At 52.4% G+C, this 24,833-nt stretch overlaps 1 protein-coding gene across 1 annotated transcript; it reads left to right on the top strand.

Moving 5' to 3' along the window:
* The first annotated feature begins 544 nt into the window (after positions 1 to 544).
* ATP6V0D1 (ATPase H+ transporting V0 subunit d1) lies at positions 545 to 24,771 on the top strand. Its single transcript, XM_052685430.1, has 8 exons — positions 545 to 721; positions 6,009 to 6,180; positions 16,807 to 16,985; positions 19,249 to 19,328; positions 22,088 to 22,165; positions 22,662 to 22,838; positions 23,139 to 23,216; positions 23,661 to 24,771. The coding sequence occupies exons 1-8, from the start codon at positions 592 to 594 to the stop codon at positions 23,820 to 23,822; spliced, it is 1,056 nt and encodes a 351-aa protein (XP_052541390.1). The 5' UTR covers positions 545 to 591; the 3' UTR covers positions 23,823 to 24,771.
* The last annotated feature ends 62 nt before the right edge of the window (positions 24,772 to 24,833 follow it).

Raw genomic sequence — 24,833 nt, 5'->3', positions numbered from 1 at the left:
GCCCATCCGTGTCCTGGGGCACCTCCAGGGATGGCACCCACAGCAGCAATACCAGCCCCTCACCACCCTCTGTAGTTCCTTTCTGTTAAAAGCCATTTCCCTTGTCCTATCACTATCAAACTGCATAAAAAGCCACCCCCCATGCTTGTAAGTTTCCCTCAAGTACAGGAAGGCCACAGCGAGGTGTCCCCACAGCCTTCTCTTTCCCAGCCTGAGCAAGCCCAGCTCCTTTTCAGCCTTTCTTCACAGGAGAGGCACTCCCAACCTCTGGGCCTCCTCTGCACGCCCTCCCCCATCACCACAGGGCGTTCCCCCACCCAAACAGCTCAAACACTCCGAGATGGCAGCGAACACAGCTGAGGAGGGGGCCACGACAGCGTGAAAAGCCTTCAAGTCACGGCTCAGTGCTCAGGGAGAGCTGCTCTCAGCAGCAACCCCGCACTGAGGGGTGATGGCGCTGCTCCGCCTCACACCGCCTCAGCCCTTCCCGCCTGCGCAGAGCAAGCCGGAACCGGAAGTGGGGCATTGACAGCTGCGTCACGTGAGCGCCGGGTCACGTGAGGCGCCGCCGGTCCCGCAGCCGCCGCCATCATGTCGTGCTTCCCGGAGCTCTACTTCAACGTGGACAACGGCTACCTGGAGGGTTTGGTGCGCGGCTTTAAGGCCGGCGTGCTGCGGCAGGGCGACTACGTCAACCTGGTGCAATGCGAGAGCCTCGAGGGTGAGCGGGAGAGCGCCGGGCCGGGCGGAGCCGCCGCCCCTTCACGGCCGAGGGCTGAGGGGAGAGCCTGCTCTGAGGGGGACTCTGGGGTTGTGTCTGGTATTGCTGTGTGTTTCCACGCCAGGAAACCTGCTCGCTGCGTTGGGGTCAGAAATGAGGTGCTTGGCGTGGCCTGATCCCTGCCTGAGGTGTGCACTTCTGACAGGAGCAGGCAGCACGCAGGGCGTACCGGCAGCTTTGGAGGCGTTTCTTATGTTCAAACCAAACCAGCGCTGCAGAGCTTGGTAAACTCGGAGGGAAACTGCCCTTCCCCGTGAGCTTTGGGCTGATCCTGCTTCAGCCACTGTCTTCTTTCTTGGTCGGTGTGTACAAAGCTGGGGTGGCTTTGTGGTGCTTATTGCCCTTGCTCAGCTCATCCTGACCAGTCTGTGCTGTGCAGCTCCCCTGTGCCACTGCCCCATTTGTTTGTCACTCATTGTGTCAGGAGCCTGGTTCAGCAACCTGCTTCTAAATCGTGAGGGCCAAAACCAGCTTGTGGAGATAGGTTGGAGCGTGTGCTAAGGTGTCTGCTATTTTTTGTTTTGTTTTGTTTTTGTCAATAGGAGTGTGATTAGAACAATGGAATGGCTGCCCCCACTGTGGGCTGGCTGCCCCACTAGATCAGGTTGCCCAAGGCCTGAAAGAGGTTCCTGGGAAATGTTCCTGCTGGTCAGCAGTGTCAGCAAGCCCTGGACTTTATCGCTGCAGGCTTCTTCCTCTTTGGGGTCTTTCTGTATTTACAGCTTCCTTTTTTTTTTTTTTTTTTTTCCTTTCCCCCTTTTTGCATCCTGAACCAAGTTGTGTAAACCTAGCTCTCCCTTGGTGTGGCACTTTCTGCATTTGAAATGAGTCAGTTTGAACTTCCCATATCATTGCTCTGGTTTTGTTACTGTCTCCTCCAGACAGCTCTGTGGTGGTTGCTGCTGTTCTGAGTTCTCTGCTCTTCCTGTTCCTCCTCTGCTTTGCTTTCTGTATTCCTGCCTGATTTGAAGGCTTTTCCTTCAAAGGAATGTTGCTTGTGATCGCTCATGTAGGTCTGTGGGCAGACAGTTTCTCTCCTCTGACCTCATGGTTCTGATTTTACTGTCTGTTTTCTGTGCTCTGAAGGTTTTAATGTGAATTCATAGAATCACAGAACAGCCTGGGTTGAAAAGGACTGCTCATTCAGTCCCAACCCCCTGCTATGTGCAGGGTCACCAACTAGCAGACCAGGCTGCCCAGAGCCACATCCAGCCTGGCCTTGAATGCCTGCAGGGATGGGGCATCCACAGCCTCCTTGGGCAACCTGAATTCTCTCTGTTTGCACTGAATCTATGTAGTGACAGGTTACTGGTAGCCAAAATGAGTATTTAGGCACAAAAATACTCCTGTGCTCTCATCTGTTTTCCTGTTCTGCCTTCACTGCCTCTTCTTGGTGTGACACCAGCACTGCAGACTGTCTTCCCAGTCCTGGAGCAAATGGTCACCTCTGCAGTGGGGAAATCCTGAAGAGCTGAGGCTGTCCTGGTGCTGCCTAGGGAAGGATCAACTCCTCTGTGTTAGGACTCAAGCTGACAGCTCGCTGCTGTTGGACGTTGGACAGGGGAGATCATGCTCTTCTGTGTGATCCTTTGTAGCTCTCCCTGTCTGATAGCAGAGTAAGCTGATTAAAACTCTTGCTTCCTGCTGAGACAGCTTGCTGCTGCCTGAGGAGCCGTATAGCTCAGTGCTGTCAGGCTGGCTCTTGAGCTGGCTTTATAAAGGGCTGGGAGACACCACCAGAATCGGAGGGAGGGCGTAACTGTTTTGGTTTAAGCTGTTTTGGCTTAAGCTTTCTGTGTAAATCAAGAATGTTTAATCCTTTTTTTCAGCACCGAAGTCCTGATGCTGTAGTGGTTCCTCAGACAGGTCCCCGTGCACTGGGTGCCTCTGCTGGGTGCACTTGGAGCTTGCTGCAGCCGATTCCTGCTTCTGACACAAGGTGTCAGCGAAGGACTTGGAGCTGTTTTCCTCTGCCTCCCTCGTGCAAGCTCGGATCTGCTGTGCAGAATCTGCCTTGGCTAACCGAGCTTATGACTCACCTAGATTCCTGCTGTCAGAAGGGTGCTGTGCTGTCTCCAGCTCCTAGAAGCTGCCATAGCCTCTTAGAGGTCTGGTAACTGCTCTGCAGAATATTAAACTGTTGCTAGCATTTGACAGCCTTGCCTCTGTAGGAATCATGGAATCGTTTGAGTAAGGAGGGATCCTTAAAGGTCATCTAGTCCCACTGCCCTGCAACGAGCCACATCTTGTCAGTGCTCAGAGCCCCATCCAGCCTGACCTTGGGTGTCTGCACAGGAATGGGGCAGCACTGCCTCTTTGTGCAGCCTGTGCTAGCAGCCTCTCCTTCAGAAGCTGAAGAGCTAAAGGTGATGGGGAAAGGGCTGCTCTGTGTCTAGTTTTGGTGTGGTGTAACTTGCTGGCTGGCAGCTGAGGAGAGGTAGCAGCTCGCTGCTGCTGGTGTGCTGCAACCACAGAAAAGGTTTTACATTCTGCAGAAAGTTAATGATTTTTGGGCATCCCTCGAGTCTGATTTCAGAGAATCCATTTCAGAAGCATCTGAGGTGGTTAAAACCACCACATAAACAGAAGTGACGCGGGGAGCAGCAAAAGCTGCAGCCTTCAGAAGGAGATGTGGGCGATGAGCTGCTCTGCAGGCTGCTGCAGCATCCCTCCCTCTTTTACTTTGCTACCTTAGGCCTGGGAGGTGGCAAAGCAAATCTCAATTTTTATATATGCAGCATCAATTTGGGAGTGCCTGAGCTGAGAGGTGGTTGCTGGAATTGCACAGCATGGCCACCTCGAGCTCTGCTGCAATGAATACCCAGCAAGAAGAGGATGAGGCTCCGTTGTGCTGTTGTGCTCTTGCATGGAGCAGCTTTCTGGGAGCTGTGACCTGGCCATCGTTCACCCAGCTTGGTGGGGGAGAGAACAAAAGCAGCGTGGTAATTCAGGAGCTCCCTTGCCAAATGCTGGTTCAGTCTGTTCTCAAATGCATGAACCACTGGGGGAAATGCTGGAACAGCCATGCATACCTCTTGGCCCCGGGCTGCCGACACACAGCAGAGGGGATCTCAGGCAATTGCTGCTGCTGCCAGGTCTGAGCTGTGCTGGGGGCTGGGCTCTGGTTGAGCCTGAGCCTTGTGCTGGGGGGATGCTTTGAGTCAGGGTTTGTAAACCCAGTCCAGTTTTTGGAAAACAAGTTCTGTCCGCTTGGATGCTGAGAGATGCAGAGGAGGTCAGTTCCTGTAGCTTGTGGCTGGCCTTCCCTGTAGAAGCTGTTTCCAAGTGTTATATAAACATGGTCCCTGTTCCAGTTACATGGCCTCGTGCTGGCCCTTGTGCTGTGCTGTGGGGGCAGCCCCTTCTGAGCAGACAGAAAGCAGCTCTGAGCTGTGGGTGGTGACACTGTCCAAGCAAAGCCTGGTGTGCATCAAGCTGCCCTTTTCAGTCCATTAGTCCCTGGTGGTGGCTCTCTGGCATCAGGTAAGCAGGCAGCAAGGTGGATTCTTGCAGTGTGGAAGGTAGGAACTGGAGCTGCGTGTCAGAGCTGAGCGCTTTGAAAGTGTCCCTATTGAAATAAGAGCTGATAGGATGTGCAGTAGCTGCCTTCTCTCCAAGCTCCCCTGTAGATGCAACACAAAATCATGTGGTGCTTGCACAGACTCAGCTTTCATGGGGGCTCTGAGCAATGACAGAGCTTAGAATGCTACTGACTGTCATCCATAACAATTCCACGTGTGCCAAACTGAGCTGAAGGACGTTCTGAGTTCTGGTGTAATCCAGTTTTAGGGTGTTTGACTCTGTGATGGGGATCATATTGAAAACTCCACTGTCACAGTTATCCAGACTGTGTTTTTTCCCCATCTCAGGAGTTCATAATGTCTGGTAGAATAAAGCACAGCTGTTAACTGTGTCTGGAGAGCAGAGATCTGGGTGAAGTTTCTGCTTTGCTTCAACCATGGTGCGTGTTGTTGGGCAAGGAGCTCTCTGCTGCATCCAGGATTCCTTATTAAAAGTAAATGCAGTACAAAACTCTCCTGGAAACGGCTGAGAAACACAACAGAATGGAGTGCTATTAAGTGCCTGGCCTTTCTTTCCCCCCTCTGTAACCACAGTCTGTTTCCTGTGAGACTCAGCAGTGGCAACGTCCTCCTAGCTGAAAAGCACCGGGTCAGAAATGTCTTGCTAGATCCCATTGGAAATACCCCAAAGAACTGAAAGCTGTCTGACCCTGCTGGCCCTCTGGATGAGGCCGGTGTCACGCTGTGCAGTACAGCTCAGCTTGGAGCTCAGCATTCGGAATTTGTCCAGCTTCTGCCTGTAGCTGGATGTGGTGTCAGAAGAGCAGGCTCCTCCAGCCAGGCTTGACTCACAGCATGTGTGCCTATCTTTTAGCATGTGCCACGTGTGTAAGGTGTGTCCTGCTCACCCCGCAGTGCCGAGGACTGGCATCAGAAGAAGCAGGGAGAAGTGCCTTGGTTTACTGGTTTATTTTTCTCCTTGATGATTGCTGTTTGTTTTCTCTGGACGGTGCGTTCACATCTGGTTTGGCTAAACTCTTTCAGCTCTTCTCTTTTTCCCATGAAGGCCTCGAGTCCTGGGGAGGATGCTTGCCTTGCTGGCCCTTGGGGGTGAAGCTGAAGGGAGATGAACATCATGTACCGGCACAGCTAGTCATGCTGCGAGAAATGGGACTGTGAGACGTTCCTCAGCTCTGGATTCAGTTTTTCCATAGAGATGTTTAGTTGCATTTGGCTCAAATAGGGCTTTTTGTCTGGACAGAGCCAGCAAGTTGTAGTTGCTTGTCCAGAACCACAGCGTGGTTGGGCACCTGACCTATAGCGAGGGCACTGGGGGGAACAAAGCTTTCTTCAGCTTGTAAAGGGAGGGGAAGGTGTTTCTGGCCTTTTTCCTTCATCCAGAGCAGGGAATGCCTGCTGTATGGGGTGTGTTTAAGTGGGCTTTTCTTCAGCCCCTCTCTACCTCTTAATGCCTGACTTATCTTCAACCGTGCAATTAGTAGGATCCATCTGGTGATGCAGTCATCTGGCTGCTTTATGATCTTAGGGTTGTTGCCTGCTTCTTTTTGGCTTTGAAAACGTTTCAGGTGCCTCCTGCCTCCCAGTCAGGGAAGCACTGAACACAACCTTCCTTAGGTACAGCTCATCAAACCCCCTGAGCCTCTCAGGACAAACCCTGTGCAGTGGCACTGTGCTTTCTTTTCCAGACTTGAAGCTGCACCTCCAGAGCACAGACTATGGGAACTTCCTGGCTAACGAAGCTTCCCCGCTCACCGTCTCTGTCATTGATGACAAGCTGAAGGAGAAGATGGTGGTAGAGTTCCGTCACATGAGGAACCACGCATACGAGCCCCTGGCAAGCTTTCTGGACTTTATTACGTGAGTACAGCTGTTCACGAGCAGTGCTTAAAACCTTGTCCTTCCAGCCTTGGGGGCTCTCAGTCCCACTTTCTGCACATTTACCTGCCTTTACTGCTGAACTGCTTCTGGCTCTGCTTGCCCAGACATTTACTTTTGTCCCCAGTGCTGATTTTTTTCCTGGGTTTTCAGTGTGACCCTCTTCAAAAACATCAGCCTATGCATGACAGCAGCTGTGTGCCAGTTCTGACTCTTCATCAGGGCCGCGGGGATCCTTCCATCCCACTCTGCTGCCTGTAGTCCTGTCCCCATCATAAACTGGTTCAGGGAGCTGAGCTGACCAAAATGGAACAGATTTTCTCATTTGGGGTTAATCTTTCACTGATCTGTTTCCTCAGCTAGCTCGGTGGGGATTCAATCACTGAAGAAAGGGAGGGCTTGGAGTGTGCAGCAGGGCTGCTGCAGCCTTTGTTGGTGCATGAGCAGACACTGGGCTCTTGTGTGCGCAGTCCCACAGCTGGGTCAGCTGATGTAAAGGCTTGAAACAGCAAAGCATCCTTGTAAATCCTTCCTCTTGTATCCTTACCATGTCTGGACAGTGCCACTATCTCATTTGTCAAACCCGGTGCCTCACAGCTGTAATTTTCTGGGTCACTGTGCTGAAGCTGCCCATCTTCTTAAGTCCTTTGTGGTTTCTAAGCTTCTTCTTACACACCTGGCTGTAAAACTGGCTCCAGATATGGAGCAGCACATCAGCAAGATATGGCAAAGGCCTCACCTTGCAGCAGCACTGGCAATGGTGGAAGCACTTTGTAGGTCACCACGTGTAATGTGACAGGCTGGTTCTTAGCAGCATTTGAATGACTTAGCTTTAAAACTGGTGTTCACAATCAGCTCGACTTATGTTTGATCTTGTTCTGCTTCTGTCTCCCCAGCTTTGATGAGCTGTCTAGAGCAGAACACAGCTCTGTGCAGATGATATCTACGTATCTCACCTACTGCATGATCTCCTTTTAAATGCATTGCTCCCATTTGTACAGAATGTTTCTTCCTCAAATTGTCTTCGCTCTCATCTCTTTTTTCTCACAGCTCTTTTTTTATTTTTTTAATGGCATTGTCTTCAGCACTGCCTGGAGGAAGCAGAATGCAGCTCTCTGCCTCCAGGAAGCGTCTCCACCCTCTCAGGGAGCATTTTGTGCTTGGAGTCCAAGCACTCCGTTGTATTTCTGGTGCACCATGATGGAGAGATCTCCTGTGGGTATGCAGAGGTGATGAAACAGTGTGTGTTAACAGCTTCAGCTGCTCAAAGGTGGCTGTCTGTCTCTTAGAACCTCAAATAATTGTAGAATAGTTTGAGTTGGAAGGGACCCTAGAGGCCATCTGCTGGCACTCCCTGCACTGAGCAGGGACACCCACAGCTCCATCAGTGCTCAAAACCTCCTTTCCCTGGCCTTGGCTGTGTGCAGGGATGGGGCAGCCCAGCTCTGTGTGCAGCCTGTGCCACTGCCTCACCACTTTAAGTATAAAGAGCTTCTTCCTTAGCTCTGACCTAAGCCTCCCTTCTTTTAGTTTGAACTCATGTCCCCCTTGTTTTGTCACAATCACACCTGTTAAAGAATTTGTCCCCTTCTTTCCTAGACACTGAGAACTTCAGTAACTTCTAGTGGTGCTACAGACAAGTAATCACAGATGAAGGAGGACAGGGAAACTCAAAGAGCAGTTTTTAGGATTCTACTGTTTTTGCCCAGCAGGTCTTGATGGTAATAATCTGCTGATAATCCTAATGTGTTCAGTGAGTAAAACAATGTTGATTTGAGGCAGGGGGCAGGAGTTTCAGAGCTGTAGCTCTGACAGCACAGAGCTTCCCGTGCACATCCCAAATATCTGCAGTGGCAAATGGCTCAGTTCAGAGGCAGGCAGTGCCTCCTTGTGCCATGTGTCCTCCATCTCAAACTGCTTTGTTTGTGGGGATAACATCATAGAAATACGGAGCCAGAGGATTTTGGCAGTGCTGGGAACGTTGTGCCCATGCATGTGGCAGGGATGCTGCCACCTGACCTGGGTGACCCCAGGATGAGGTGGTGTCCCTCTGTGACCACACACGTGCACACAATGAAATGATTTACCTTTTGCCTTTTAAACAGGACTATTTCCCATTCCTTTTTTGCAGGGTAGGTAATGAGTGTGGGACACAGACTGCTGCTGCTAGACAGCTCAGTGCCAGCAAGACATGAGGTGGTCAGAGCAAGGAACTTGTGTAACTGAATGTGACTGTGTGCTGAAACCTCCCAGGCTGGACTGGAATAGAAAATGGTAGAAAGATGTGGAAGGAGTGAGTGGGACCGGTTGCTGCTGGGGGGAAGAGCGAGTTCACTGGGAATGGCCAAAGAGAGGTGTGATGGGCTGTAAACCTTAGATTTTCTGATGTCAGGTGGGACTGCAGGAGTTGTGTCAGGCTTAAAAGGGGAGATGTTTGGTGGCATATTTGGTGCAACGCCGAAATGCACTTTCCAGTGCAGGGTGCTTTTTAGGTGTGCTGTCCTCCCAGCCGAGGCAGTGCTGCCTGCAGCTCGCCGGGAGGTGGCACTCCAGCCCTGTGCTGCCTGTGCCCCGTGCAGTAGTGCCAGGGCTGAGAAAGGGCACCTCTCAGGGTGGGCAGAGCTGACCTCCCTGCAAAGCTTCGGGGAAAGGAGGGTTTTTAAAAGCACGCTGAGCCAAGAACGCAGCGATGCAGCAACTGCGGTGCAAGGTTGTCATTCACAGGGCTGCGTGCCGTTGCTGGTTTCTGTCTTGGTGTGCTCCTCTCCTGGCACCGCTGTGACGCTTTCCTGGCTCCAGTCCTCTCCAGGATCTCTTCTGTGGCAAGTGGTGCATTGTTACTTGGCTGATTTCCCTGTTGTTTGTTCAAGTGGCAGCGTCCCGTGCCGCTGCGTATCGCGGTGAGGGAAATCAGAGCCTGCCCCAGTCCCTGTGAAACACCTGCTAGCTCTGTGCCTTGCTGTGCAGCTCCTCACAGCACGACTGCTGCTCCCCTGTGCTGTTCAGCCGACCTCGGTGGGTCTGACTGATGGGCACAAGCTGGCTGCTAGTTTCTTTGCTCCAGCACAAATAATTGTCTGTTTGGCCGAGGGAACGGAGTGACATGCTGTAGGGCAGCAACAAACAGGTATTAAGTGTACTTGAAACAGCAAAACCCACTTCCTGATTTCAACAAGCACATATTGACTTGTGGGATGGAAGTGGGTTTTAGGTTCTTCTCGGTGATGTGCTGCCCTGCCTTTCTGTAAAGGCTTTGTTCTTTGTGCCAGCCTGCTGTGTGCCGTGTCCTGGCTCTTTCTTTCCAGTGCTTCTCTATGCAGTTTAGACAGGACTCGTGTCTGTCCTTTGTGCTATTGCTCTGAGCTCTAGCCAGCTGTAGCCTGATTGGATTGTCAGCTGTAGGGTTTTTTTCAGTGGAGTTGGGAGGAGTGTGGTTTTGTTTTTTGTTTTTTTTTTTTTCCCCTTACTACTGCAGTGTTTTCTCTGCTTGGGAAAGCCTGATTTCACAGCAGCCTCACCTAAAGGCTTTGTCAGCTTCTGGGCAGTAAGGCTGCTGGGCAGAGAAGGGCTCTGCCTCATGGCCAGGCTCTGGTGCCAGCTCTGAGCCCACGTAGGAGCGAGGCCTGGGGTGGAGCTGGGTCTGAACACGTCTTCCAGGTCCGTGATCACACCTGTCTGCAGAGGATGGACTCAGACATCATTTGTCTTTACCTCCCCGGTCTGCTAGACCTTGGGAACATGGTTGCCCTGAGGATGTCCCTGGGAACTTGGCTGTCGGTACGTTTTTGCGGTCACAGGACCTGTTTTTGACGAGGCTTCGTGTACCTTTTCCACTTGCACATGCCTTTTTGTAGCTGACACTTCCTTCTAGTACCTTCTCTGTGACCCTTTCCTGCTCTGCCTCTCCCTGCACTGGATAGATCTAGTTTCTACTGCCTGGCTTTGAGTTGAAACTTAATCTTAATGGCAGTGCTTTTCTAGAGCCAAACTGTTTCAATTGCTACTTGAGCTAAAGACTCAAGTCTTCCTACCCTCCTCTGGAGTAGGAAGCTGCCTGTCTTTGTTTTAAATGTACTGCAGTGTGCATGCTGGCATAGCTGTGTGAGGTTACAAAACATGACTGCGTCCTTTCGAAGCCCTTTCTTACAAAAGAAAGAGCTCCAGGAGCTTTACATTAGGTGCTGACAGTCTGTTGGGGTGCATGCAGCAATCTGAAGTTTCTTTTCCCGCTGCTTCTGCGGTTTAAAACTGCACAGTGCTGTTTATTTGTTGAGACCTTCGTGATGTTGAGATCGGGAAGCAAAAAATTACCAGAGCAGCTGGGGATCCTGCAGTAAAAGGTTTACGAGCCTCTTCTGGCAGAGATGGTTTTGGCAGAGAAGCACAGGTTCCTGACAAACAGCTTCCCTGTTCGCAGAGAGTGCAAAGTTGAACTGATAAGCCAAGTTCTTGGAGGGGTTGTGCAACATTCAAAACGAGAGGGCATGGAGCTAATGGTCTGGAAATGATCACAGGCTCGCGGCCTCTGGATGGTGGCATTGGAACTGCGTCTGTTCCCATGCTTACTCAAAGGATACAGAGCTCGTGCCTGTTTCCCAGAACCAACGTCTGCAAAGATAACTGGGTTGTGTGCCTCGCTGGTGGCTGCAGGAGTCATCTTTCAAAACAGCGTGACGGCGGGTGTCCCCTTTGCAAAGGGCAGCGTGCTCTCTGGAAGCTGGATTTTGCTGCATATCACGCTGGGCTTTATTCCCTGCTGCACCTGGAGGACGCTTCCTTTCACCAGTTCCTTTAAACTGGAACCCTGCTTCGACTGACCGGTGATTTTCTTGGCTTGGGAAGTGTCAGCACAGGGCCAGGCAGGCACGCTGAGTCACGCTACTCATGCTAGCAGGGTGCTCTCACTGGAGGCAGCAAAATGTAGCGATAAGTTCCAGTTGTAATTAAGGACACTTCTTCCTAACGAGGCTCTATGGCCCTGAGGATGGCCCTCGCAGGCAGACTGGAGCTGACTGGAGGGGGAACACGCTGTTCCTGGATGACTGCATCCACGCTGGTTTGCTTCACCCAGGGGCAGGCGTGGGCTTAGCCCTGTCCTCACCGGCTTTGCTTACAGCTGAATCCCTCTGGTTGTTCTCATGCTTGCCTTGTGTTCCATCTCACCACTCCTTCCTCTGCAGCTGCGTAGCGTGTCTGCTAGGGGCATTAAAGCAGAACAGGGAAGGAGTACTTTACAGAGTTATCCGTGCTCCCCTGGTGGATTTATGCCTGGCTGTGGCTGTTCCAAAGGCAGCTTGCGTGCATGCGGTGCATTTAATTGGATGAGCATTCACTGGGCACTCCTCAATCCACATGACGTGCTTTGCTCCTTCATAGAAACCATTCTCAAGGTCTTCCACTGTTAGCAGCTTTTGTTTTCCATTTGGCTTTAGCAAAGTTTATGTGTGAGCAGCGTGATTAGATGTTCCTGGTCAACACTTAAACTGCAATTAGTGCTAAAGTCTCCTAGGAGCAGTGCAGTGCCAGGGCTCAGCCCAGCAGACCAGCCTAATGTTTCTCAAGTTCTGAGGTCAAGCTTCAGGCATCAGGCTTAAGAAACCAGAGCCTCTTGCATGAGGCTGCTTGGCATTCAAAACATTCATGATGTCTCAAGGGGGTGGCACGCATCTAGAGTGCGACGTGTGTTTGTAAATCCTCAACACTGCAGTGCTTCTGAAGGGGTTTTCTGTTGTTTTTGGTTTGTTTTTTTTGCTCATTAGGCTTTAATGCGACTTATGCTGTACGACTGCTTGCAGGTTGCTGGATGATACCACTCTGAAACTGAATTCTGTCTCGAGAGATGGTAATAATCACGTGGAGCTAAATATAGAGAGCGTTTCTGGATGCTCGGATGTGAAAGGCTCTGCAGTGCTGTGAAGTTATACCTCTTTGCTGTGAAATGGTCCCATTGATCTAAGGTTAGCAGAGCACTCACTTTCTGGCCGAGCTCCCGTTTTGTGGTAGCAACCATGACATTCTCAGCTTTCTCTTTGGCAGGTCTGCAAAGTGACCACTTAGGTGTGGTTTTGATGGTGTGATGGTAGGAAAGACAGGGAGAGGTCAGCATGTGTCCACACTGCCTGCTCCCTGCCCTGCCCTCTGAGCTCAGCAGCACGGCAGGCGATGCTTCCAGCCCACAGGTTGATTTGTTATTGAGCTGAAAATGGAACCTGAGGATTTAATTCAGTTCTATTGCTGTCTGTTACTCCAGGAGAGCCTCAGTGAGGCATTGAGGTCTCTGTGAGGTCCCCTTTCCTTTCCTCAGCAGGGCAATTAGTTTGCAGTGACGTGCTCCATGTGCCAGCCTCTCAGCTGTCAGTGCTGCTCTATGTCAGCTACTGCTCCTCCGGGCGTTCCTTTCCTCACTTCAGAGCTCAGAAAGTGGTAACCCTGTGCTCTACATGCCAGCACCTTGCTCACATCTTCAGCCCTAAGTGCATGAACTGGGTGAGCCACTCTGAACACAAGAGTGACTGCAGCCAATGCCACTTCATTTGTCATTTAAGGCTGTCTCTGGAATTCGCACAGGGTTCAGAGCACTCCTCTGATCCTGCTGGAGTTTCCCCTCTTTTATCTCAAAGCAAACACTCAGCATCTGCAGCCACAGATTACTGCACATGGGAGAGCACAGGAGGTCTGTGGTCAGCATCCCCAGCATTTCCCCAGAAAAGAAGGCTCTGGGGAGACCTCATTGTGGCCTTCCAATATTTGAAAGGAGAATATAAGCAGGAGGGGGAACGGCTGTTTATGAGGTTGGATGGTGATAGGACAAGGGGGAATGGTTTTAAACTGAGACGGGGAGGTTTAGGTTGGATATGAGGAGGAAGTTTTTCCCCCAGAGGGCGGTGAGGCACTGGCACAGGTTGCCCAAGGAGGCTGTGGGTGCCCCATCCCTGCAGGCATTCAAGGCCAGTCTGGATGTGGCTCTGGGCAGCCTGGGCTGCTGGTTGGTGACCTGCACACAGCAGGGGGTTGAGTCTAGATGATCACTGTGGTCCTTTTCAACCCAGGCCATTCTATGATTCTGTGATCTCCCTTTGAGGGGGAGGTCTGGCAGTGGGGACACCGGTGTGAGCAGAGCCCCAGGGCTGCCCTGCCCCACTATCAGCCCGCTGCCTCCTGTGCAGGGCTGTCCTCATGACCCCTCAGCAAGCAGCTGTTAAACCACAGCTTGGCAGGGCTCTCAGAGGATCCCTGAGAAACGCAGGTCATGCAGTGTTGGGTTCATTAGTCATGCTTTGTGACCACTTGCAGTATTGTTTACGGCTTCTTTAGTATCCCAGAGCAGAAAGCAATAAAAAGCCAACCTATCTGCTGCAGGACAATGACTCTTTATGATTAGATTAGGAAGTGGGGGAGGGCAGAGCTGTGCCTGCTTTGGGGTTGCTGCCTTGCAGGGCCGTGCCCTGGTGCCTTCAGGCTGTCGGTGTCCCACGTGAGGAGCTTTCATGCATTTTATATGCTCCTTTGGTGGAAAGCCATCACAATCTCTCCTGTATCTCTTGCTAATCAGTGATTGAACTGAAAGAAATCCAAAAGGAGGAGAACACACATTGTTGTGCTACCTGTACGCAGCCATCGCATGGGTGCTGCCCTCCTCACTTCTAGGCGCTCATCCAAGCTGCAAGCCAGCATCTCCTGCTGACAGCAGTGCTTCTGAACACCATGACTCCTTCCTGTCCCCAAATCAGAAATTCTGCTGCAGTGTGAGACGTGAGTGCTGCTTCTAGGAACTAGCCAGCGCTGTGTTTCTGTGAATGTGAGTTTCTGGTGTAGCACCACACCTGGGTGTAGTGAGAGGAGGGCAGAGCGAGGCAGGATGTGACTACAGTGGAGCTCCTGCTGATCGTCCAGCCTTTGCAGATGCAGATAACAGCTCGTGGCAGGAGTGTAATGAAGCTGGTAAGAACCTGACAGGAGATGGGGAGAACCATGACAAAGGCTGCTCTATTAAACAAGGGGTTGGAGGAGGTTCTAGGAAAACTGCTGCTACCATAATCAATCTAATCCCCTGGGGCTGGGCGGAAATGCTGGAGTGGCCAGGACCTCTCCTCTGGTTTTAGTACAGCTGTGCTACTGAAAGCAGATGCGTTCTTGTTGGGAACTGGCAAGTGTTGCCCCTTCCAGAAATGGGAAGAGGCTTTTCCAGCTGCCCTGGCACTGGAGGACTTGCCTCATCGCCGTGACTGACTGAGCCAGAATGACTGAGACGAACCAGAGTTCGTCTAAGTGTGGTCTGGGCTTGCTTGAAGGAAATGGGATTCACCCTTAGCTCACTATCAGGAAGGGTGATGTGGGTGCTGCTGTCTGCCTGCCCTCGCAGCCATGGGAAGATCTTTGTCCTGCTCTAGCTCTTGCAACACCACCATGGTGGAAATTGAAAAGTGAACTTTCCCTCTGCTTTGCAAGTGGTGATGTCTCCTGCAGAGGGAATTCCTTCTCTAAACGTGGATCCAATGAGCCAATAAGATGCTCTTGATTGCCTGAGGGCTGCAGGGAACTTGCTCGTGGTTCTTACCAAAGAGCACTTCTTGCTGCCAGGAGATTGCAACCATGGTGAGAGCTGCACAAACAGGACAGGTAATGACCCAGCAGACTGAAGGGTGGTGGAGGTTTCCCAGTGCCCTGGTAGTTGTGTGACTGCTGTAGTTCTAGACTGAGCATCCCTGCAAATCAGAAGGGTGATCTGCAGAGCTGATGGTTGGAGGAGCGTTACCTGCTGCCTGGAGAAAGGGGCAGCACCTGTTTGAGGAATGAAGGTGTGGATTTGTTCATGGGCCTTCCCCTTGAGTGCATTTGAGAGCTTGTTAAGCCCATCTAATAAAACTGCAGACACCTGCCTTTGGCTGGCTCTGCTCACCTGTCCTTCCTGGGCTTCCAAGGGAAGCAGCTGTGTGGCTGTTAGCTCAGAGATGCAATGAGCAGCAGCGTCCCCATACTGTCTGACTGCCTTGCTGTCCTGCCAGCCTTGCACCACTGGCTGCAATGCTTCAGCACCCACCTGCTTCAAACTCACACAGTTCCTTCTCATGTTCAGATGTCCAAAACCGTTTGGATGTGGTGCTCAGGGACGTGATTTAGTGGAGGGTTGTTAGAGTTAGGGCAGTATGGTTAGGTCGTGGTTGGACTCGATGATCTTTAAGGTCTTTTCCAACCTGAGTGATTCTGTGTTGGAATTGAGGCCCAGTCCTCTCTGTTGCAGAGCAACCTTCTTCAGGACTTTTCTCACCAGCTGCCTGCTAAGCTTTTAGAGTTCAAGGAGTCAGAGTGCAGGAGCGTGAAGCCCCAAGTGCCCTGCTCCTGTAGCATCTTTGCCCCTTCTCTGCTGCTGAGGAGTGGAAATAGTTGTGTGTGGTTCTGGGAGGGTATAAATAAAGGCTGTGCCGAAGCTGCCAGCCCCATTGTTTTCAGAAGGGAGCGGAACTGCTGGAATGTGACCCTTTCTCCATGCTCTTGGCGAGGTTGAGCAGTGCTGTTGGTACCAAAGCTGAACTAGAGACAGGTTATCAGTAGATTCCTTTTTGCTCTGGTCCTTTGGCACTTTGGTGACCTGATCTCTGCAGAGCAGGCGATGCTGGGAGAGCAATGGGAACAGCTCCCTTCTAGGAGCAGCTCTATCCTGTGCAGCATCCACGTCTCTCCTGTACTGAGGACACCACATCTGGATGCAGCACTCCAGGTGAGCTCTCACAGTGCAGAGCAGAGGGACACATCCCCTCCCTGACTTGCTGGTTTTGCTGCTTTGGGTGCAGGGGGGCACAGTAGTGGCTCGTGTCCAGCTGCCACCCACCAGTCCCCCATGTCCTTTTCAACAGGGCTGTGCTCCATCCTTACATCCCACAGCTTGCACTGACAGTGGGGGTTGCTGCGACCCAGGCGCAGGCTGTGCACTTGGCTCTGTTGGATCTGATGAGGTTCTCTTGGACACACAGCTTGAGGTCATCCACCAACTTGCTGAGCGTGCACCTGATTCCCTTGTTGATGTCACTGATGAAGATGTGACCCCTGAGGGGCCCCACTCGGCACTGATCTCCATCTGAATGTTGGCCCCTCTCTGGGTATGATCTTGCAACCAGTTTCTCGTTTGCCGTATCTTTTCACTCTGGAGAGAAAGATGTGGGAGATCATCCTTACTGGAGTCCAGATAGATGACATCAGTGGCTCTTCTCTTGTCCTCTGGTGCATCATACCATCATAAAAAGCAATGACTTCTTGTAGTGAGCGTGGTCAGACACAACAGGACAGAACCCCAGGGAAGTTGTAAGATGCACGTGGTTGGAAATGACTGAGTTCAGCTTGGTAAAGAGCTGAGCTGGCCGTGCCTGGAGCAGGAGGTTTGGCCCAAAGCCTCCAGAAATCCCTTCCCATCTAATATTCTTCAGCGGTCGGCTGCAGCTGCCAAAATGATGCACTGAGCTGTAGCATAAGCCTGGGCTTGGGACTGCGCTTGGCCTTAAGGAGGTGCCTCACTTGTTCTTTGTGGGAAGGGTGCATCTTCCTGGAGACGCTCGCAGGGCCTGGTGCTGCTGTGGTGCTATTTGTGACAGGCTTCCTCTTTCACCCCTGCAGGTACAGCTACATGATCGACAACGTCATCCTGCTGATCACTGGCACTCTGCACCAGCGCTCCATCTCCGAACTGGTGCCCAAGTGCCACCCTCTGGGAAGTTTTGAGCAGATGGAAGCTGTGAACATTGCGCAGACACCTGCAGAGCTCTACAATGCCATCCTGGTGGACACTCCCCTGGGTGAGCAGAAGTCCCTTTCCCCTGGAGGACCAAGCAGTGGGTAACACCCAGCTGTGGCTGCGGTGCCCGTGGTGGTTGGGCTTGAGCTCACGTCTGTGCCTGTCCTATTCCAATGTTTCCAGTTGGACCATTGGGTAATTTCTTGAAGGCAATGCTTGGAGATAACTGTTAGAGATTGACGCATGGTCTGTCTTGTTCTGAGATGGATAAAATTAGCTCTGGATGAAGCTTTTATCTCTACTATCTGTACTACTATCTATACTACTTTATCTATACTATCCAGCTAACTAGTAGTACTATCTAAGCTACAATCTCTACTGTCTAACTGTAACCATCTATATACTAACTTCCCAAAAGCAGATGGCGACAACAAAAAACCCATGCCAAGGCTTCGTAAGCTGTTTGGATAGCAGGATCCTGCACTGAGGCACTGTCACAGGCTACAAGCCTTGACCAGGAGGCATGTGACTCTGTAAAAACAGTTCTGTGAACAGCCACGCAGGCAGATCTGGTCTTTAAAGTTAAAAGGTGTAGGAAGTGATTGTGGAGAAAACGCAGGAGACTCTGCTGTAGTAGGAGAGGTAGTCACAGGAGACCTTCTAAGTTAGTATCTGTGGGCAAAGGTAATGAGCTACGCCTGAGTCAGTGATTAATCACTCTTTTTGGAGTTGCTGGAAAGAACAAAACACTCAAATCATCATTTTGTCTTTGATGGTAGTTGTCATTTTTGGCACTAAAATGCTTGCTGTAGTAATGGGGTAACTAAAGTTGTTGTCATGGAAAAACAGTTTGCCACATAGAGCCCAGCAAAGAAGGAAGAATGTGTCTAAAGGGGTCTGGCCACCTCTGAGTGTCCAGAGGAGGATGGAGCTGTTGCAGCAAGGCCAGTGCCAGTACAGCTGAGCATGGTGTGCTTGGCTTGCTGGGTAGGAGACTGCCTGCAGCTGAGCCAAGTCCGCTGTAGGGGTGGTGTGTGGGAAGAGCATCCTCCTCAAGGGTGAGCGTGAACCTTCCCACTTCAGGAACAAGATAGAACCAAGTGTTCAAAGGTATTATTAGCTCCCAGAGACCTAAAAGCTTCACCTTGGTACACTGGTGAGGAGATTGCAGAGGAGGTTCTCTGCCTCTTGCCTTCGTGCACTTGTCCCTGAGTTGCTTTGCCTGCCCCTGCCCTGGCTGGTCCAAGTGCCTCAGACCTTTGCCCTGGCTGTGCCCTTGAGCCTGTGTACCATCTAGTGTGGCATTTCTTCAGCAGGAGGACGTGGGGAGTTAGCAGTGTTGCCTAAACAAGCAAGCACGCAGGCTCCAGTTGTTTAACTTGCACTCCTTCCAGTGACCACACGCGAAGAAACAGCAGCTCTATCTCCTAACAGTGCCTGGGCAGCTACGTGGCTTGGTAGGAATGCCTAACCCCAAATGGCTTTCATAGGTTAGCAGGGCAAAATAAGTCTTGCTGTTAGCCTAATTTGGGATATTGGAGGGCCAAGAACTGAAATAGCTGTGTTCTCATTCCTCTGCTACTCTGAAGTAGCCACTGGTCTCAGGCTAGCCAGCGAGCCCTGCAGTGAAAACCAGTCCTGGCACTCTCTGGTTTCACTTCTGCCAGCCGTAGTGAGCAGTGTGCCTCTAGCTACGTGGCATTGCCCGCTGCTGCTGCATAGCAAAGAGGCCTCTGTGGGGGCCATCCTCTGCTCAGGGCTCTTGATCCCCTCCAAGCTTCCAGGCTGTAGGAGCTGTCGTATCCCCACGTCTCCTGAACCCACATAAGGTGCTGGAGGAGGAAGGAGAAGCACACCAGGACTGCTGTCTCCCTGCTGCCGTGCAGTAGCAGGCAATTTGGAAGCTACCTTGTCAGTTCTGAGAGCCTGCATCTGGGAACAGTTTGGGGTTGATTTGTTTGCTGTTTTTTCCTTTTTTTTTTTTTTTTTTTTTTTTAAATGTGGGCTGCTCTGGTACTGATGGTGGTGGCTGGAGATGAGAACTTCTGCTGAGAATGAATTGTTGACAGCATGGTAGGACTTGAGGGATCAGCACAGTCTTCCAGGGGTGAAGAAGGACGTTGGGTTGAGTGCTCCAAAAAATGGCTGTGGCCTGGGGAGCGATGGTGAAGCCTGAGATTTGAGTTATGGCAGTTTGGTGGCACTGAAGACAAGGGCCAGAGCAGCTCAGCACAACCTGTGCTCCTGCCTGCTGTTTTCAAGGGCTCGCTCTGTGTGTGGGTCTGGTCAGGGCAGCACCAACTGTGTCTGTGGTTCTCTTTCAGCTGCTTTCTTCCAAGACTGCATATCCGAACAGGATCTTGACGAAATGAACATTGAAATCATTCGAAACACGCTGTATAAGGTAACTGAGACTCTGGGAAGGGAAAGAGATGCTCGCTTCCCTCATTCCTAGTGTGCCTGCAGCTCTGTCTGGCCAGGAGCTCCAATCGAGAGGCTGACTTTCTTCAAATAAAGGGAAGAAGGCATTTCCCCCTTAGAGTAGATACAAAAATAAATTTGCTCCTTGTCCCAAGCTTGCACGGGAAGCTGTCGGCTCCTCTTCTGGCCCCGTCTGGTTTGAGCTGGCAGCATAAAAGTGTGTGTTTATGTGCAGGCTGTGGCTATCGCTCCATCTCAGCTCTCTGGATTAAGGGTGGGATGCAGATTGTATCTGCCAGCCTTGTTTGCACTGGTCACAGCCAGCTAGCAGGCAGTGTGACCTCTGCTTCCCAAGGAAGCCTTGGCCCGTTGGGAGAGGTGGAGAGCAGGTCAGGCATGAAGGGAAGGAGGCAAAGGGAGGGGAGAAGGTGCTGCGCGGCGGCAGTCATGCCCAGCTGCACGTGGCCTCTGGCATGTACTGATCTTTTGTTGTAATGGAGGGAGGTATGCTGGCACGCATAAATACCTGCACCCTTGCAGCTTGCAGCTCGCTGTATGGAGCTGGGGAAAGGCTGGGAGCAGAGTGAGCATGCAGCAGGCAGCTTGGTGGGTGCCTTCACCTTGGGTCCCAGCTGCCGCTACCTTGCCCATCTCCTTGCGGAGGCTGGATGCTCCTTTGCATTCTGCTTTTGCTGCCCCCAAACTGAATGTCTGCCTCTCAGTGCTCTGGGACTGGCTCTCACTGGTATTCAACCCCTGGGGAGGTTCTTGAGTGGAAATGTGCTAAAAGAAGGGAGCAGGAGTTAGAAGTGAAGTGGTCAGCTCTTAGAGCAGAGGGAGGTCAGCAGCGGAGGCACGCTGGCATCATCATTTTCACTACTTTCTTCCGTGTTTTCCCATCTTGGAGTGGATGTGCTGGAACGCAGCTGGCTGGCTGCTGGCCTTTGCTGGCAGCCTGCCTATAGGAACCTGCTGGAGGAACTTTGTGGCTGGACACTAAAATACAGCACAGAGATCGCTGTGGATAAATGTGAAGCGATGCATGGGAGGCACGAAGAGGTGATCTTATGAAGCTCTCCTTATTCCCTGCTGCTACTGCTACATTAAATGTTGGGTTGTGAGCAGTTGGCTCTTCACAGTGAGAACTGCACAAACAGCCCTGTGCCGCTGCCTACATCTGCGGCGTGTTTGTGCTGCACACTGCACCTTTTCATGGTCCAGTTCCTCTCTCTCATCTCAGAATGCAAACAGCAGAACAGGAGAAGCTGCTAAGAAGGGCACTGTAAAGGTTTAGATGCTTCCATGTGGGAAACCAGAAAGAAGGTTTGGGATTCCTCAGCTGGAAGAGAAGTGAACTGTGATGGTAATGTTGAACAAGACAACGAGGATGGACAGGCCACAGATCAGCCTGGATGTGAAGCACAAACAAGACTAGCAGAAGGCAGAGGGTAATTGAATTGCGTCATGGAAGTGAAAGTCCATTAAGGACTATTAAATGTGAGCACACCATCATTTCAGGGATACAGGGTTCGGGACTCTGGAGAGCTTCCTGTAAATTGCTGTCATCTGTGAGGGGCCCCAGGGAGGGCGCCCAGCAGGGCTGTCCCGCAGTCTGCATGGTGTCTGTGCTGCTGGGTCCTCACGAAGTGCTGGATATCCGAGCACACCTCCTCTATTTGCAGGGCCTGAGGTTTGCATGTGAACTCTGAGAAAGGCAGAAAGTGGTGAGCGAGCCTCTCACCCAGCCTCAGGCAAAGTTCAGTGTCTGTGCCTTCCTTTCCTTCAGGCCAGTGCTCTGCTCTTCTCTGTGCTCCAGCAGTGGCAAAGAGGATTTCCAGCCTTCTGGCCGCGGTGTCTCTTGATGCGTGGTGCTGGCCCAGCTGTGCCCTTTGGCACTGTATTTACAGAACACACTCATCCAGGTGCATTCCTAGAGCGGAGGCCGAGGATGTGGTCCATCTTGTGACAGGGCAGAGATTTGTGGTGTCTCAGCATCGTTGTTTTTCCATCCCTTTACGCGGTTCTGTCTGCAGCGCTCTGTCTGGGGAGGTGTTTTATCACATGATGGTCTCCTCTGAGCAAGTTTTTTGCTGAACAGCACTTTTAGCCTTGTGCTGCATCCACGGCTCCCCTTGGGGGATGCAGTCATCCTCCAGCTGGATTCTGGTACCTCTCCACAAAGGATTACGTTTCCTGGAGGCAGTGTGGCTGTGCCTAGCTTGATACTTTCTGCAGTGCTCCAGTTGGGATGGAGACCCGGCGGCTGCAGTGTGAGAAGAGAATTACAGAGGACGGCTGGTTTCCTTCACAGATGTCCCGTCTCATCTCTCAACTCTGCTTACACAGCGCTCCTTTCTGAGCTTGGGTCTTGCAGCTATGGTTGTGTGGCTTGGCATGTTTGTAGAGGCCAGAGCAGGGTCAGGAAACCATGTGAGACTCGAGCGGATGCTTTGGAGTTAGACCACTCGAAGGAGCAAAATAGGCTTGAATGTTGGTGCCTGGTGTTCTGCCTGCTGTAAGCTCATCCAGTCCCTTGAACCAAGCAAACCACAGCTCTTCATGTCTCCGGCTCCTGGGGAAGCACTGTCCCTTGTGTGGGCTTGGCATCCAAGTTCACTTGGGGTGAGAGTGCCTGTGCTGTGTTATAAAGTGTCTGGGAGCGTCCCTGCTTGCTGTCTGAACGGCCCTGCGAGTGGTAAATGAAGCAGTGTGGAAACGTGCTCATTCCTCTCTGTCTTCCAGGCATACCTGGAGTCCTTCTACAAGTTCTGCAAGGCGCTGGGAGGTACCACAGCAGACGCCATGTGCCCCATCCTGGAGGTAGGTCTGGAACACCCTGCAGGGGCACCCATTGCTCTGTGATGCTGTCTGCCAGCACTAAGGGTGATCCTTGTCAGCATCCCACCGCAGCCTGACCTAGGAGAACGCTGTCTGCACGTGACTTTGGGCAGGCTTGGTCACCTCGTCTTGGCAACCTCCATCCAACAAGCAGGAGAACTTCCAGCACCGTTCTGCGCGTGGCCGGTCAGTGTGCCAAGGCCAGCTGGTGGGTGTGCTGGGCTCGAGGGCAGTAGGTGGGAGAAAATCACTCCCGGAGCTCCGCTCAGCGCTTTGGTTTGTTCCCAAAGTAGGGATTTCCTCAGCCCAGCAGTCCCCGGGCATCAGCTGTACAAGGAGCCCACACATGTAGAGCTGTGCATCCCAGGCAGCGAGCCAGGCTTGCTCACGCTGCCCTCTGATGTGGCTCTGTTCAGAGCAGCACCGGTGTCTGCTGCCCTCACTGCAGTCTGAGGTGAAACTCTCTTTTCTCCCACAGTTTGAAGCTGACCGGAGGGCCTTCATCATCACCATCAATTCCTTTGGCACTGAGCTGTCCAAGGAGGACCGAGCAAAGCTGTTCCCACACTGTGGCAAGCTCTACCCCGAGGGGCTGGCTCAGTTAGCCAGAGCAGATGACTACGAGCAAGTCAAAAATGTCGCCGACTACTACCCTGTGAGTGCTTTGGGGTGAGGGCACAGGGGGCTGGCACCAGGACCTGCTGTGCATCGGGGCTGGGGGAGCTCAGGAGTAGGCAGCATGCGGAAGGGACTGCTTGTCTTACGCTGCTTGGAGTCAGAGAGCTTGGTGTCTCTGTGCTGAAGCAACACGTGCCAGTGCTCTTGTGTGTGTGCACAGGGCAGCTCTCTGCTGACCCAGTCTTGTTGCTGTTTCTGGTGCATGGGGCCCCGGAGTGCTGCTGAGCTCGGAGGGTACCAGGGTGTGGATATATCTTTTTGTACCATCTTCCCTCAGGAGTACAAGCTGCTGTTTGAAGGGGCTGGCAGCAACCCTGGAGACAAGACCCTTGAAGACAGGTTCTTTGAGCATGAGGTGAGTGAGCCCTGAGACACTTCTCAGCAATTGTGTCTGCCTTTGCCCTCTGAAAAACTCGAGGAAGCAGCAGGGTTGGCTGCTGCCCTGGTGGTAGAGCTCCAGAATATCAGTGCTTTGCAAGAATAGTTTGGGGGAAGGAAGAGGATGCTAGCCATGTGCTCCAAGGAGGGAATGAGGCTCAGTCCTCGTCACCCAGAAGCTTACAGCAGTGTGCCTGTAGGCTGCTGCTAGGTCCACCAAAAGTGAAAGCAGACTGTAATTATGTGGGAAAGGCCGGTTCTCACAGCATGTGAGGATATAAATTTCTCCTCTGTGTGTCAGACCCCTCCTGGTTGAGCCCTGAGCCTTCTGGGGAAGTCAGTGCTGCTCCATCCTTCCCTGGGCTGGCTTCTGGCAGAGGACAGTCCAGCAGAGGTGGACAGGTGCCATGTCTTTCCCCAGGTGAAGCTGAACAAGCTGGCATTCCTCAATCAGTTCCACTTTGGAGTCTTCTATGCCTTTGTGAAGCTGAAGGAGCAGGAGTGCCGCAACATCGTGTGGATCGCAGAGTGCATCGCCCAGAGGCACAGGACCAAGATTGACAACTACATTCCCATCTTCTAACCCTGCTCTGCTCCTGTCCGACCCCTGGAGCCCTGAGGGACCCTTGCCTCTCTTCCACGTGCTCCCTGAGTTACCCCTTGCCCAGACTCCAGGGGTGTTGAACTGGCTCAAGGGGAGGAACTGTACAGTTGCTAGTTAAATTATTCTCAAGCTGAAGTTAGATTGTGTGTGCAGTGAGGGGTCCAGAGGGGCTGGTGGCACAGGCTTGGCCCTGTGCAGCGGGAGGGACGCCTCCTGTTGTGTACCCATAGTACCTGTGTTACTGTACTCATCTGCTGTATGCACTTCCCCTGGCCGAGCCTGGGGCTCGCTGCCTCCCAGCACTGCAAGGAGCACGGCAGCTCTGCCCCAACCAGCAGTCCTTGCTGTCAGGGCTCTGAGCACGCTTCCTCCTCCGTGTTGTCCCTGTGAGGTTTAGTTTGAATGTGACTTGTAGCGTAGCCAGTGCTGCTGTGTAATCCCTGCATCCCCGTAGCAAAACCCTGTTGTGGGAGCGACCGAGCAGCCCCAGCCAGAGCTGGGACGGAGCCTGTGGGAACACCAGGGCAGAGCCAGAGCACATGTGCAGTGCTCCTCCAGCTCCAGCAGCATTCACACCAGTGCTGGTGTCCTCAAAAGCTCCTCTATCAGCTGCTGGAGCTTGGAATGGCTCTGGGAGCCAGCTGAGCTTCTTTCTCCCTGCAAACGCTTGTGGCTTGGAGCTCCCCGTCCTCCCCAGCTGTTGGGATGGTGCTGTGCACTGCGTCGCCCTGTGGGCCCGGGCCCAGGGCAGAGCTGGAGTCCTGTCCACAGCTGGGGGGGGGGGGTGCTGGTGGGGAACACAGGCCTGGTGCTCCCAGCAGCAGCAGCTCCATCCTGGCTTTGTGCTGCGGTCACCTCTGAGTGTCTGTTCTCCTGTGACCCCCCCCCCCCCTCCTCTCTACACCAATAAATATCTGCCTACCGCACAGCCTGCTGCGCCCTGGAGCTGCTTCTATACCTTGGAATGCTCCAGGCCAGGGCAGGACGGCC

The sequence above is a fragment of the Tympanuchus pallidicinctus genome, unplaced genomic scaffold (assembly GCF_026119805.1).
Source record: "Tympanuchus pallidicinctus isolate F22 unplaced genomic scaffold, pur_lepc_1.0 scaffold22, whole genome shotgun sequence".
Lineage (NCBI taxonomy): Eukaryota > Metazoa > Chordata > Aves > Galliformes > Phasianidae > Tympanuchus > Tympanuchus pallidicinctus.
This window is presented reverse-complemented; position numbering and strand designations above follow the sequence as displayed.

What these genes read in the sequence shown, in the direction of transcription:
- ATP6V0D1 (XM_052685430.1), top strand. Translation starts at nt 592, where the DNA reads ATGTCGTGCTTCCCGGAGCTCTACTTCAACGTGGACAACGGCTACCTG. An exon ending in ATGTCGCCGACTACTACCCT is followed by an intron (nt 22,839 to 23,138) that starts GTGAGTGCTTTG and finishes ATCTTCCCTCAG; the next exon opens with GAGTACAAGCTGCTGTTTGA. An exon ending in ACAGGTTCTTTGAGCATGAG is followed by an intron (nt 23,217 to 23,660) that starts GTGAGTGAGCCC and finishes GTCTTTCCCCAG; the next exon opens with GTGAAGCTGAACAAGCTGGC.